General features: G+C 39.6%; 1 protein-coding gene across 5 annotated transcripts in view; it reads right to left on the bottom strand.

Moving 5' to 3' along the window:
• The window catches only part of WWP1 (WW domain containing E3 ubiquitin protein ligase 1), a 57473-nt gene that overhangs the window by 23897 nt on the left and 19631 nt on the right, over positions 1–13945 (bottom strand). Inside the window, exons 3-7 of one of the 5 annotated variants that reach the window (XM_057426283.1) lie at positions 11972–12110; positions 9682–9806; positions 6769–6906; positions 6564–6630; positions 698–879 (exon numbers count right to left, since the gene is read on the bottom strand). In XM_057426283.1, coding sequence (XP_057282266.1) covers positions 698–879; positions 6564–6630; positions 6769–6906; positions 9682–9806; positions 11972–12110 — 651 coding nt within the window. Of the gene's footprint in view, positions 1–697; positions 880–6563; positions 6631–6768; positions 6908–9681; positions 9807–11971; positions 12499–13945 lie in introns of those variants that run through there. The other 4 variants (XM_057426279.1, XM_057426280.1, XM_057426281.1 and 1 more) reach the window with 4 other exon arrangements.

Below are 13945 nucleotides of genomic sequence, written 5' to 3'. Positions count from 1 at the left end.
GCCCAGTAGTGTGGGGGATAGGGAGAAGTCTGTCATCAGCAAATGATGGAGACCTGTTTTATGCCTTCCCTTAAAAAAGTCCCCACTAACTGGTACAGTACTTGAAGACTGCTCTATCAGTGCCTCAGTGAAAGCCCAGTGATGATTTCATCAATATTACTATTTGAACAAATCAATTATTTTTGCAGTTACCCTATCCTAATACAGATTTCAAATGGATCTCTCTGCTACTGAAGAAAAAGGGAGCAATGTCTAAATAATAATATGCCCTCTGGCCGTCAGCTGGAAAGAGAGGAGAATCGAATTAATATTCTCCAAGCAGAAAAGCTTCAGATAGGGCCTAATTCAATTATTAGCTTGTAAAGTTCATAATTGTTTCTGCTATCTTTCCACCATACCCACATTTCCCACTCTATTACAGAAAGTTCGACAGTCTCTGTTTTACTGTTTATTAACAGCTTACCTATTTCTACTGAAGGTTCTGAAGCATGAAACTTAATACATTTAAGAATGTGTCTAACTCAAGAAAAATTCAAAGAAGTGGACACATAGGATTATAAATTCAAGCCCAGAAACATCCTTTCAGTATTTTTGAAATCTAACAAAAAAATATAGACAAAGTGTGTCAACTTCAGATACATTTCAACCAGATAAAAGAGCTTAATGGAACATTTTCTCATTATTCTCCCATTCTTACCAGTGCTGTTGACAGGCTGAGCTGCAAGTGGTTTTGGTTCTGGTGTATTTTTGGGCCTGGCTGCAGCATTAGTAGGAGATGGTGTGCTGTCTCCATTAACAGCTTCTACAGAGAATGTATTCTGTACTATAGAGTCGGAAGGTACTTGATTGTCTACCCCGTTAGAAATGTCACAAGCAGATCTTGGTAAAAAATAAGAGATCATTTAGGTTACCACAAACAACACGTTAATCAGGTATGCAACTAAACCAAATCGTACACTAAATCACACTAAAGAAACAAATAAAGAAATGGAAGTAAATTCACAACAAGTTTATAACACAATTTTTACAGGCTAGATAAGTCAAGCGCAACACCAAAACAATTAAGGAACAAAAGGCAAATTTTAGTTTTGAGGATTTCAGATAAAAAATAAGATTATCCGTTTACACTTAATCTTCCACTTGTAATGACATACTAGAATTGAGTTGAACAGACTGATGCACCTGCCACATCTTCCAAAACTGCCTTAGGGGCCTTTCAAAGAACAGCTATGAGCAGGAAAACTCTATTTCTCATTAAGCAAGTGGAACAGTTGGGTTTTTTTGTCGTATCTCCAAAAATTATTCTACTGGTAACATAAGAAAGTAACAGAATTTCCCCTCAGTAAAGGAAAATAAGATGAGCTTCTCTATACATAGGCAGGATTGGACATTGTGAGGACAGATATACACAGACGGGTCTGCGTTTATAAGGCCACATGAAATTAAATATAGCATCAGGGCTTGTGAATAGGAAGTCTCTTGTTCAATTACACTGTTTTTACCTAAATCTGTCACAAAATACTTAAAGCCACCCACCACAGACACATATTGTGAAAACTGCATTCAATGCCAACTCCCCATCTTCTCAAGGAGGCTAAAAATCAAAAAGAAGTTAAATAGATGACAAAACAAATCTGAAAATCTGACAGAAGTCCCACTTTGCAGAGTAAGAAAGGAAGAAGCAGCATTTCCATGCTACCAAACTAGTTGCCCAACTTCAAAGGAGTACTATAAATAGAGAATTAAAGTATTATTTCTTTCAGCTCTAGACTACAAAGCCGATTTGCTTCCTAAAGACATGCAGAGAAGCTACCTTAAAACTTTTGCCTCTTAATTTTAAAACTTTAAATCAAAACTGCTGGATAGTTCTATGGAAAACTGCCGTCATCAAAATACCAGGATCAAGAGCAGGTACCCAGTAAAAGCCTCACCTCCAGCAACAACAGCTGAATGAAAACAAATGATTGTTAACTACTGTTTCGAATCTGTATGCTTTACAGTTCCAAACTTTCTAACGAAAACTAAGAAGCGACTTATTTTACTCTTATCTTATTGCTGAGGTGAGTAGCTCGAGAGAGGACGCCTTCAACACCTGAGCAGGGGGGGGAGATCAGCGCCCAGGAGCCTCAACTCAGAGCAGGAAGAGCCACCGAGGGAGCCTCAAGTCCTCGACAGGACCTGCCCAGGAGCCGGCAGCTCAGCTGACGAGAGCGAGCAGCTGACTCACAGGGGGCGGAGCCTGAAGCAGCGGCACCAGCCCTGAGTGGTTAAAAACCTGCCCCAGGGAGCGCGAGAAACCAGGCGAGCGGGATTGTGAGCACTCGTCGTATGATCAGGGCCCGGTCTGGGAGCCCTGCTCTGGCTGCCCCGGCGGTGGCCAGCGTAGCCACCCAGACAGAGCCTATGAGAGGGGAGGCTGCAGTGCAGAGCTCAGGGTGTAGAGAGAGCCTGCACTGGTCTGGTGAGGGGAGGGTGCACAATGGGCAGGGCTGCACTCGGTGCTCCCTGGTGGAGGTCCTCCTGCAGCAGGTGGCTGAGCTGCGGGATGCTGTTAATAGCCTGCGGGATGTCAGGGAAGCTGAGAGGAAGCAGGAATGCTTGCTCCCGGCCCAAACTGTACAGGGGCCTTGAGCTTCCCCTCTACCTCATGAAGGAAAGAAGGAGGCCGTTAACCTGGGAAGCTGGAAATTAGTGACAAAAAAAAAACCAACAAAAAAAAAGAAGGAAAAGGAAAACCAAAAGCAAGGGGCTTCCCCCTAAATCCCCTGTCCCCACGCAGAACCGCTTTGCTGTCCTGTAGGGGGCTAATGAGGAAGCGCACTCGAGCCAGAAACAGCCGGCTGATGCACTGGTAAAGAAGATCTCTACTGGTGCTGCTAGGAAAAAGCGGCGGGTCGTAGTAGTAGGGGACTGTACACTGAAAGGGACAGAAGCACTTGTCTGCCAGCCAGACCTCATCTCAAGGGAGGTGTGTTGCCTACCGGGGGCATGGATCAGGGATGTGTCAGAGAGGCTGCCTGCTCTAGTAAATCCCACGGATTATTACCCACTCCCGGTGATACATGTGGGTGCTAGGGATATAGACAGTAGTAGCCTGGGGAACAAAAAGAAGGACTACAGAGCCATGGGGGAGGTGGTTAGGGGCTCTGGAGCTCAGGTGGTCTTTTCATCAATTCTCCAGGGTACAGGGGAGGACCTAAAAAAAGCTAGGATTAGCCAGGTTAATAATTGGTTAAAAGGGTGGTGTCATAGGGGTTTGGGTGTCTTGAACATGGGACCCAAGGTTGTAGGCCAGGTCTAGTGGGTGCTGGTGGAGCTGCTCTGAGAGCAGTTTTGGTAGGAGGCTTGCCAGACTGGTCAAGGAGGCTTTAAATTAGATGTGTTGGGGGAGGGGAGCATCATTCCATCCCAACACACCCAGTCAGTTGCCAGAACCTATAATAAATGCTCTGAGCAATGTAGAGATATCCCAGCCACTCCAGCCAATGAGCCGGCTTCAGTTGGAGCTCGGCTCAGATGCCTCTGTACAAATGCCCATAGCATGGGGAACAAACAAGAGGAATTAGAGATGTGTGCACGTCTGCGGGGGTATGATATAATAGGCATCACAGAAACATCGTGGGATGGCTCCTATGACTGGAGTGTTGGAATGGAAGGTTACAGGCTCTTTAGGAAGGACAGGCCTGGCAGGCAGGGAGGGGGAGTTGCCCTTTATGTTAGCAATAGGCTGGAGAGTATGGAACTCTGTCTGGGGACAGGTGAGCAGTCCACAGAGAGTTTGTGGGTCAGGGTTAAAGGGAATATAGCTATGGGAGACATTACTGTGGGGATCTGTTACAGACCACCTGATTAAGGAGAACCTGTGGATGAAGCACTCTATAGACAGAAAGGAAAAGCCTCACTCTCACAGGCCCTTGTTTCCATGGGTGACTTCAACCACCCTGACATCTGTTGGAAGGACGGTACGGCCTGGCACAAGCAATCCAGGAGGTTCCTCGATTGTGTGGAAGACAACTTCCTTCTGCAAGTAATAGAGGAGCCAACGAGGAGAGGTGCCGTGCTTGACCTCATGCTCACCAACAGGAAACGGCTAGTTGGAAATGTGATGCTCCAGGGCACCCTTGGTTGCAGTGATCACGAGATGGTCGAACTCGAGATCCTCAGGACAGCGAGAAGAATATGCAGCAAGCTCAATGCCCTGGACTTCAGGAGAGCAGACTATGGCCTCTTCAGGAACCTTCTTAGGAAGGTTCCATGGGATATATCCCTAGAGGGCAGGGGGCCCCAAGACTGTTAGTTGATATTCAAGGATCACCTGCTACAAGCTCAGGAGAGTTGCATCCCAACCAGAAGGAAGTGCAGCAGGAGGGCCAGGAGACCTCCTTGGATGGATAAGGAGCTGCTGAGGAAAATTCAAAGGAAAAAAGTGGCTTATAAAAGGTGGAAGAAAGGGCAGGTGGCCTGGGAAGAATGGGCAGGTGTCCTGGGAAGAATACAGGGATGTCGTCTGGGAAGCTAGGGACCAGGCTAAGAAAGCTGAGGCCCAGTTAGAATTATACTTGGCTAGGGAGGTTAAAGACAACAGGAATAGATTCTGTAGGTACGTAGCGAATAAAAGACAGACTAGGGACAATGTAGGCCCACTCCGGAACCTATCGGGAGAACTGCCTACCCTGGATTTGGAGAAGGCTGAGGCTCTTAATGACTTCTTTGCCTCAGTCTTCACTGGCAAATGCTCTGACCACACCACCCAAGTTTAGGAAGGCAGACGTAGAGACTGTGAGAATGAAGACCTTAGGCCCAATGTAGGACAGGATCTGCTTCAAGACCATCTTAAGAACCTTAACGTGCACAAGTCCATGGGACCTGATGAAATCCATCCAGGGGTAACGAAGGAGCTGGCAAATGAAGTTGCTCAGACACTGTCTATCATATTTGAAAAATCATGGCAGGTGAAGTTCCCGACAACTGGAAAAAGGGAAATATAACCCCCATTTTCAAGAAGGGGAAAATGGATGACCCGGGGAATTACAGACCAGTCAGTCTCACCTCCGTGCCTGGCAAAATCTTGGAGCAGATTCTCCTGGAAGGCATGCTAAGGCACATGAAAAACAACAAGGTGCTTGGTGACAGCCAGCAGGGCTTCACAAAAGGGAAATCCTGCCTGACCAATTTGGTGGCTTTCTATGATGGGGCAACTGTTAGTTGATATTCAAGGATCACCTGCTGAAAGCTCAGGAGTGTTGCATCCCAACTAGAAGAAGAGCAGCAGGAGAGCCAGGAGACCTCCTTGGATGGATAAGGAGCTCCTGAGGAAAATTTGAAGGATAAAAGAGGCTTATAATAAGTGGAAGCAAGGACAGGTGGCATGGGAAGAGGGATGTTGGCCGGGAAGCTAGGGATCAGGTTAGAAAAGCTAAGGCTCAGTTAGAATTAAACCTAGCTAGAGGTATTAAAGATAACAGGAAGGGATTCTACAGGTACATAGCAAATAAAAAACAGACTAGGGAGAACATAGGCACCCTCAGGAAGCTCTCAGGAGAACTAGCTACACAGGATTTGGAGAAGGCTGAGGTTCTGAATGACTTCTTTGCCTCGGTCTTCACTGCCAAAGGCTCTGACTGCACCACCCAAGTCTTGGAAGGCAGATGCAGGGACTGTGAGAATGAAGACCTTATGCCCACTGTAGGAGAGGAACTGGTTCGAGACCATCTTAAAAATCTGAACGTGCACAAGTCCATTGGTCCCGATGAAATCCATCCGCAGGTCCTGAAGGAGCTGGTGAATGAAGTTGCGAAGCCGCTGTCCATCATATTTGAGAAATCATGGCAGTCAGGTGAAGTTCCCAATGACTGGAAAAAGGGAAATATAACTCCCATTTTCAAGAAGGGGAAAATGGATGACCCAGGGAATTACAGACCAGTCTATTTCTTTCCACTGCTGGTTGAAGCAGGCAAACCTTTTACTTCAGTGCTCTGCATACTCCTCCCTAAACTCAATACAAGTCTCATAAATTCTTGATCATAACCTTAAAAAGGAACTGGTTGAGGGACAGTAATTTAGTTTTTATTTATTTCTTCTGTTCAGTTGGTATGTTGCAACAAGGTAGTACACATGAATAGAAATGGTTCTTACACAATAAAAGAAAATGAAGTAAGTACACAAAACCACACTGAACCACTGCTCCCCTAATCTCTGCCGCAGCATTTAGTAGACTTCCAGCCAGCTGAACTATGTTCAGAGGGCTACACATGCAAGAGGTAACGCTAAAGCAGCGGTGAGCAGACTCTAACAGCAGAGGAAGAACAGAGTTGTAAATTTAACTCTCCTCAAGCTAAACTATGTAGTTATCATATAAGTAATGTTCCTAAAACATCTAGTAACATTATTTATGTCTTGACAGTTAAAGTCTATTGCCTTTGGAAAAAAAAACAAAACAACAAAAAAAACAACAAAAAAAACCAAAACTACAAAAAAACAACACACAAGCAACCCAAAGATTTCAACTGATAAATTTGCTCACACATTTCATATAATGTAAAACACACAAAAAATATTCCAACCTGGATGCACTTCTTGCTGAAGCATCTCTGCTTTCACGCACAGCCTCTCCATTTTGCTGAACTTCTACTGAACAGTAAGAAACAAATTCAACAGAAATATACTATTATGTCTGTTTGACATATAATCAAAATATTACCATTATAATATATAATATTATTGACAATAATCAAAATATTACCATCTGATTTAACTATTTTAACTTACTTGTTGCTGATGAACTGAGATTTGTAAGAGATTCTTGTTCAACAACCAAACCATCTAACACAACTGTCAGTTCACCTGTTTGCACCATGCCACTCTTGTTTTCCAAAGAGAGTTTCAACTGTTCTTTCACCTTCTCCACTAAAAATGTTGTTAGGATGGGTAGGGGGAGATAAGGAAATAAGGGATAAGGAAAAAAATACAACATTAAAAGACTTTCAAGGCAAAAACATGACGCGTATTTAGTTGTACAAAACTGAACATGAGGAATATTCAGATGATTCAAATCAACAAAAATCACTAAGGAGCTGTGTAAATTTACATCTACTGTGGGTGAAGGTGCAGTTTATTGTAAAAATTAATTGGCCATTTATATAGGATATTCTACAGGTATGCTATAAGATCCACATGGCTTCATTATTTGTTGTTAATGATCTTCCAGGTTTGCTGTTTCCACTAAGCCCCTTTTGAAATTATGCACTAACAAAATATGAGACAGCTTAAAGTCAATCAACTTCTGAACTCCACATCCAAATATTACAAGTCACTGGGAACCTCATTCTACAACCAGAGCTTATGTTCATTTCTCATATCACCTTCCAAAACTAATTTTAAGAGACCACTGAAAAGAACATCACTTTAAGGATGCAAATGCAAAGACTGCAGAGTCCTTCCTCATTTTTTAAAATTATTTTTGGTAAATCCTCACTAGCATTTTCATAGAACCCAACTCCAAGGATTAAACAGTAACAGAGAGGATACTTACATAACCAAGAATTAAATTAGAAACCATTTTCACCAAAAGAAATTTTGAGATAATTGAGATATACAAAAAATATGCACATGGTGCATGTAAAGAATTCCATACGACTGATAAGCAATACACATATTTGTTAGAGAGACATACTTAATCCAGAAGTAAGACACACTGTGGATGCTGCATAATTCTCTCTAAACCAATCATTACTACTAGTACAGCATTTAAAACTACATGTCAAATCCAGACACAGTCAGCTATGAATTCGCATTAATCAGGTTAAAATAGTTACGGCCTTTTAGTATTTGTGGTCTCAGATTAAAAGATAATTTTTTCAAGTTATACCACCACGTTTCCCTCCATATGATACCACTCCAAGCTAAAGTTAAAGCTTACCATACACTTAATGCATTAAACTAGCATTTCTTTTTTTTTTTTCATTCTTTTTCATATATCCTAAATGAATAATAAACATGAAAACAGGGAAGGCTACCACAAACTACTGCTAGATATCCCCAAGCTTTTACTTTGAAGAGCAGGTTCGACAATGTAGTTGGGCAGTGGTATAGTGACTTGCAGACACCCACTGCAATATTACACTGGATTTCAAAGTATTTCACTGGAGCAAGCACAAAGCTCCCAAATCTACAGAATTATTAAGCAGTCTGCATTTTGGAAAATGCTGCTATCTGAAAGAAGAAGAAACCTACCAGAGTTGTTAAATTAACATATTTCTAAATCATCCTTTCTGCAAAAGGGGATTGGTTTAGCTTATGCTATTTTAACAGGTTATCTCCGCAGACCAGATCAACAGTTGGCTTCAGTTGAGCTGAGCTGGCAAGAAAGCTGAGAGGAGTGTGGGAAGCAACTCAATACTGGTAGTGTTCAGCAGGGTAAAATAACAGCACTAATTCTAAAGTCTCTGTATTTAGAGGACTTCCCCTTCACATTTTCTTCAGTAAAGAGCCTTTCAAGCGTTGCATTTTAGATTAGCTATTATCAATAACTGAATGACTAAGAGATACCAACAAAGTTATTCTACTGGTGAACTACTGGATAGTACAGTGTGCGTCAAACTGCTGATTTGCCCAAATGAAAAACACTGCACAAATATTACTTTTGGTGCAATGTACAACTCACTCAACCATTCCCTGAAAGAATTTGCTGAATTGTTGGATCCTACAAACCCTAGATATACAGTAATAAGGCATTAACTATTTTTTTAGACATACTTAAAATATATCTTTTTTTTTTTTTTTGCTATCATTATTAGAACCCTGTTTTATTCTGATAGTTTGGGGGGGGACAAGGAAACTTGACAAGGCAACATTTTTTCTGCCTAGCTATGGAATCCTGGGCAGAATCTTTACAATATTGTTGAAGAAACCCCACTTGTTTTTTGGATTCTGTTGCAATTTTCTCTGAGCATCAGAAAAATTAAAGCTTTTTTTCAGCTTTCCTTCCCCTCTACCTCCCTAAACAGAGCTCTCAGGTATGCATATCTAAAATGTAAGACTGGCTTAGCTGGAATTCTACTGCCACTCTGGAGTGGAATTTAAAGTGTGGATTCACCATCTTGTATCAATGAAAAAAAAACAAACAAACAAAAAATCAATACAAATTAGATAAAGAAGACCTGTTTTTAATTGTATTAAGAACAACTAAAATCAGAAGTTACACAGAATATAACAATCTCTAATGTACTAAAAGGAAGTTCTTGCTTCTTTCATTAATCAGTGGTTCCTACTGCTTTCTGAAAAGCTGTATTATGTGGAAAAATATTCAGCCTTTCTGTAAGTGATTCCAAAGAAGGAAAACATGAAGAAATACACAGATGGCTTTTCCAAAAGCTTAGACTTCTTTTACCAAGTTTAAAACAGATCTTCTAGCAAATTAGTTATTAGTTTACCACAAAACACTGTATTACATCACTTCCATTTTTACTTAATTTGTAGTAACTCAAACTCTGTTTGTTTCAAAATTATTATATCCTACTGTTACTTTTAAACTTCTCTCGATAGCACAGATATCTCTAAAAGAGAAGAGACATCAACTGAAAGCCAGTTGTAATTACATGTGTAGTTAGTAGTCTGGTTGCCATTTCGATATATAAATTAGTAATAACAACTCTACTCAAAATACCCTTCATGGTAACTTACATTTTCTATTGTGTATTTCCAAAGCTTGTCTCAAGTCTACAGTGGCTCTTCCTAATAAAGCATCTGCTTTTAAAGTGTGATGGCTCCACACTCTAAACTCCAGCGTAGTCTGTGGAGTCACATTCCTGCACATAAAATACATTTAAAAAAAAAATATACATATACACAGGTTTTAAAGTATTTATTCTTGTTATTAGGAGTATTTGACCTTAATCTGCTTTCTTGTAATTATTGTAGTTCTTGATACTAATTAACTGAAATGAGGTTTTGTACTGCAAGGGGAAACTTTTAACTAAGAACTGCAAACACTACGATACCTACATTTAAGATCAAACTTAAATTCCATTACTATAACATAAGGAATTTGAGGAGTACCAGACTAACCTACACTAAAGCTCAAGTCTGTTATATAAAACACATCTCTCTATTTACAAAAGACATATTTTCTTTATTTCTCACTATTCCAGAATTCTAACTAAAAACTCACATTATTAAATGTGGAGGAAAAAGGTGGCAAATATATTTATCATTAGAAAAATACTAAATTATTTTTTTTTTAAGGAAAAAGCAAACAATCAGCTTCTTGCAAGCAGGAAGAACCTACTTAATAGGTATCGGCTTGCCATTAAAGTGTTGATAAAACATTATTTGTGAATCCACATATATATATTTAAACCATAAAGCATACTCACAGAAATCAGAAGGGAAAAATCAAATGATGAAGCTAAGTAAAAACTGGAGGGAAGCAGAAACATAACAGACCCAATTAGAGTAATATTATGACAGCCTTTGGCAGTGATCTCTCCCCTGCTCAAGAAGCAAAACTGGAAGCTATGCTAGGTCCTGGTGAATAAATTTCATAGCACAGGATCTAGTACTGCAAGAGTGCTCCTGACTGTGAATAATGGAGTGGAATGGCTGTTCTACAAAAAAAGCCACATACCCATCGGTTCTGGATAAAGAAAGTTATATCGACATTGATGAAAATAACGCTAAAAAAGTCCCCCACCCTTTCAACAAGGCTAGCTTTATAGTCACTTGAACATGCTGGACAATGTGAGTTGTTTTTGCTGAAACCTATGAGCAAATGTATTTTTGCATTTCAAATAAGCTGCTTTCTAATTTTCTAATGATAGTCTTACTAAATTACTTACGTGACAAAAGAAAAAAAAACAAAACCCATATACATGGAGAACATATTGCTGGTATATGTAAGAGTAAGATCCTAATACTGATGGTGGAGTAAGTCTTTGGCTATACTGGGTATGTCAAATTACCTCATCAGCTCACTAAATTATCCCAAATCAATCCTGCCTCCTCAACAGAAACTTTGGATTCTGTGAATACACTGATAACTCCGTACTAGTGCTAGTAATAACTCCTGGAAATCACTGTTAGGTCCAGGACTACAATGTTCTCTTTTACAATGCTGCAAAGGCCTAATAAGCTCTATTAAACCTTAAAAAATGAGAAATGTGACACAGGAATACGCTAATTCAGCCCAAGTCTGCAGTTAGTAAAGTGTTCCCAAGCAAACAGTTCCCAAAGCTAGGTATGTTGTACCACTCCCCACTCGCCAGCACTGTTAAGTTATAGGAACCTGGCATGGTTCCTACTGCTAACAAAGCTGAATTTTGCAAAAAGACAAGTCAACACTGCAAAATATACTGGTCCGTGTACAGTGCCGCTTGATAGTAGCTATGCTGCTTCCAGACCCAAATCTGAAGCAGTACAATCTTGCTGGTATAATACTACATTCTTGCAAATTGTACAGTGCAAGACTGCAAGCTCTTCAGTCATATTCAGGTATATTAACACTTGTAGCACAGGTAAACAAAATTAAACCATGAGATGATTAAAAAAGTCAAACACTGGGTTAAGTTGCAAGGTCACTTTGCATTAAACTGTTTCTGTGTCTGTCCTTTCATTAGGACATTTAAAGGACAAACTGACCTTCCTCTAAACTACTGTTTATCCAGCTGAGAATTTTTCTTTTTCCTTTTAAAGTTGAGAATGACATTTCTACAATTAGTATCATCACCTAGAGACGAATTTTAAACTTGAATGGTCCACAGCAACTGCATGAAAGGAACACTGTACAAAAAATATTCTCAAAACACTGTAAGAATTGAGAAAAAAATCATTTGAGATAAATATCATCTTATGTCTGCATTTAGTCATCAATGGCCAGAGAAAAAACTATGCAGGCAGCCAAGCTAAGTAAATATTTTCCTGTAATGCCTGCCTAATAAACAGTATTAAACAACCAAAAAAAAAAAAATCTACTTACACTGTCAGCTGCTCATCCCATTTTGGATTTGAAGAACTACTTGATTTCGCTGTTTTCTTAATTTCTCCATCTGCACTTAATTCTGTGTAGAAAGTTGTTCCAAACCAATTCTTTCTTCGTTTCAGTTTGGCACTGGTAACTATTAAAATACATTGCTTTATCTGTAACAGCATATTGTTACTGAAAAAAAACAGAAAATGTGCTGCCTACACAATGAATGAAACACAGCATGACCATGTTATTCCTCACCTTTCTGTTTCTACTGAATATAAAGAGATCAATGCTAAAATGTTAGCTTTTATTTCCAAAAGCTACTTTGTCAGACAGTTGAAACAAAGTGTGACATATTCTCTTCACCACATACTGCCAGGATGGGTTGAAGAGACAGCACAACTATTTTAGGGATAAATACTGAAAATCACATGGGTTTTTTGGTTTATTTTCTCATTGTTCTTCTTACTCTTACTTAACTAAAAATACCAAAGTATGATGACATACAACATCTGAAAGATTACCAGCCTTTTTTGTTTTTAATTATATGTAGTCATGAAAGCATATGCAATATGTGTGTCCCTGTACAGCAAAGCCTGTACACAGAGCTTCATTTCCTTGCCTGTATTACCTGTGTGGTTAACTTGTGGCTTAACACCTCTGTTGTTAAAAGTAAGAAATAAATTCTCAAGTTTGTCCTATTAAAACACCTTTTCAGATGAACTTAAAAGTTCCAGCTAAATATTTAAGAATTAAGAAACAGCAAATGACCAAAGAATCTATTTTTTTTTTAACTCCAAATCACTGGTGAGGTCTTCAGGGCTCCTGAACATAAATCTGCTCTCCCGCTTCCTCACCCAGCTGAGGAAGTCAGTATAAAAACCAACAGGAATCTAACTGCCCACATTTTAGACTCTGTTTCAGGCAGATGTCGTCTTCAGAAGACCACACTGATGGATACACAGCTGTACCTACCTGCTGGCTATGCCTTCCTTCTCATTCCCCCCATAATTCAATTATCATTTTAATTTCAAACTGATGCAAAGCTGAGTATTTGCAGCCACTTGGAATTAACTCCTAAGTGTTACTTTTCTGTATGGTACTTGCTAATTCAAAAGTAAGTGGAAGTTAACTAAATTGTCTGAAATGGAGACTAAAAAGTTCCATCCTATATTTCTAGATTACAGTATTCTGAGACATATATACTAGGGACACATATAAAAGTTAGTGGGACACTAACTTTCGGCATTCCTCTGATCTTGCAATAAAGCCTGGTTAAAGAACTAAACCTTCAGAAAACTAATCCTAAAGACTGTACAGATTTCTTCCCACTTCAGTCCTTGAACTAGATCTTCCGAAGAGAAGCTCCAGTGCCAGAAAAATACACTACTTACATAAGGAGCAGTATAGTAAGAGGATAACAAAATGATTATTTCTGCCTGCATACATAGATGTGAACGTACAGGTCATTTGTGTAACTCAGTTTTCTACAGTTGCATATATTCAATCTACAGGTGGCTCTATGTATTAGTTATTGCCAGTTTTGGTGATCGATCATGTTATCAAGTTATGTGATCCTTACACATGGTTAATCAGTTTTAAGGTTTTTCTCTTATCTAATTCAAAAAAATAACCATTCTGGGGACTCTCCAACAATGTATTTTTTCCTCAGATAACCTGATCATCTCTGGACCATCCAGCATGATGTATGCTGAGATGCAGCTTATTTTAAGACATGGTGTCTTAATCATGTTTTTTCCAATTTTTGTTCAAGACAGCTTTAAATATATTCTCAGTCATGCATTCGTTTTTATTTCAGAGTTCCCAGATTTCTCAGGATTCCTGAAAAGTTCAAGCTATTCATCAATGGCAAAATGATACGTATATACAGATACACATGCAAATATATCTGTATGTGCATATATGTATTTATGAACAGTATCTAACTACTTGCTGGTAACATTATCACTTTTAACTACATAA

This window comes from Pezoporus wallicus, unplaced genomic scaffold (genome assembly GCF_028554395.1).
Source record: "Pezoporus wallicus isolate ANWC-B61680 ecotype Strahan unplaced genomic scaffold, APGP_CSIRO_Pwel_v1 contig_4131, whole genome shotgun sequence".
In the NCBI taxonomy this organism is placed as follows: domain Eukaryota; kingdom Metazoa; phylum Chordata; class Aves; order Psittaciformes; family Psittacidae; genus Pezoporus; species Pezoporus wallicus.
Note: the sequence above shows the minus strand (reverse complement) of the source record. Positions and strands in the feature narration are given on the sequence as shown.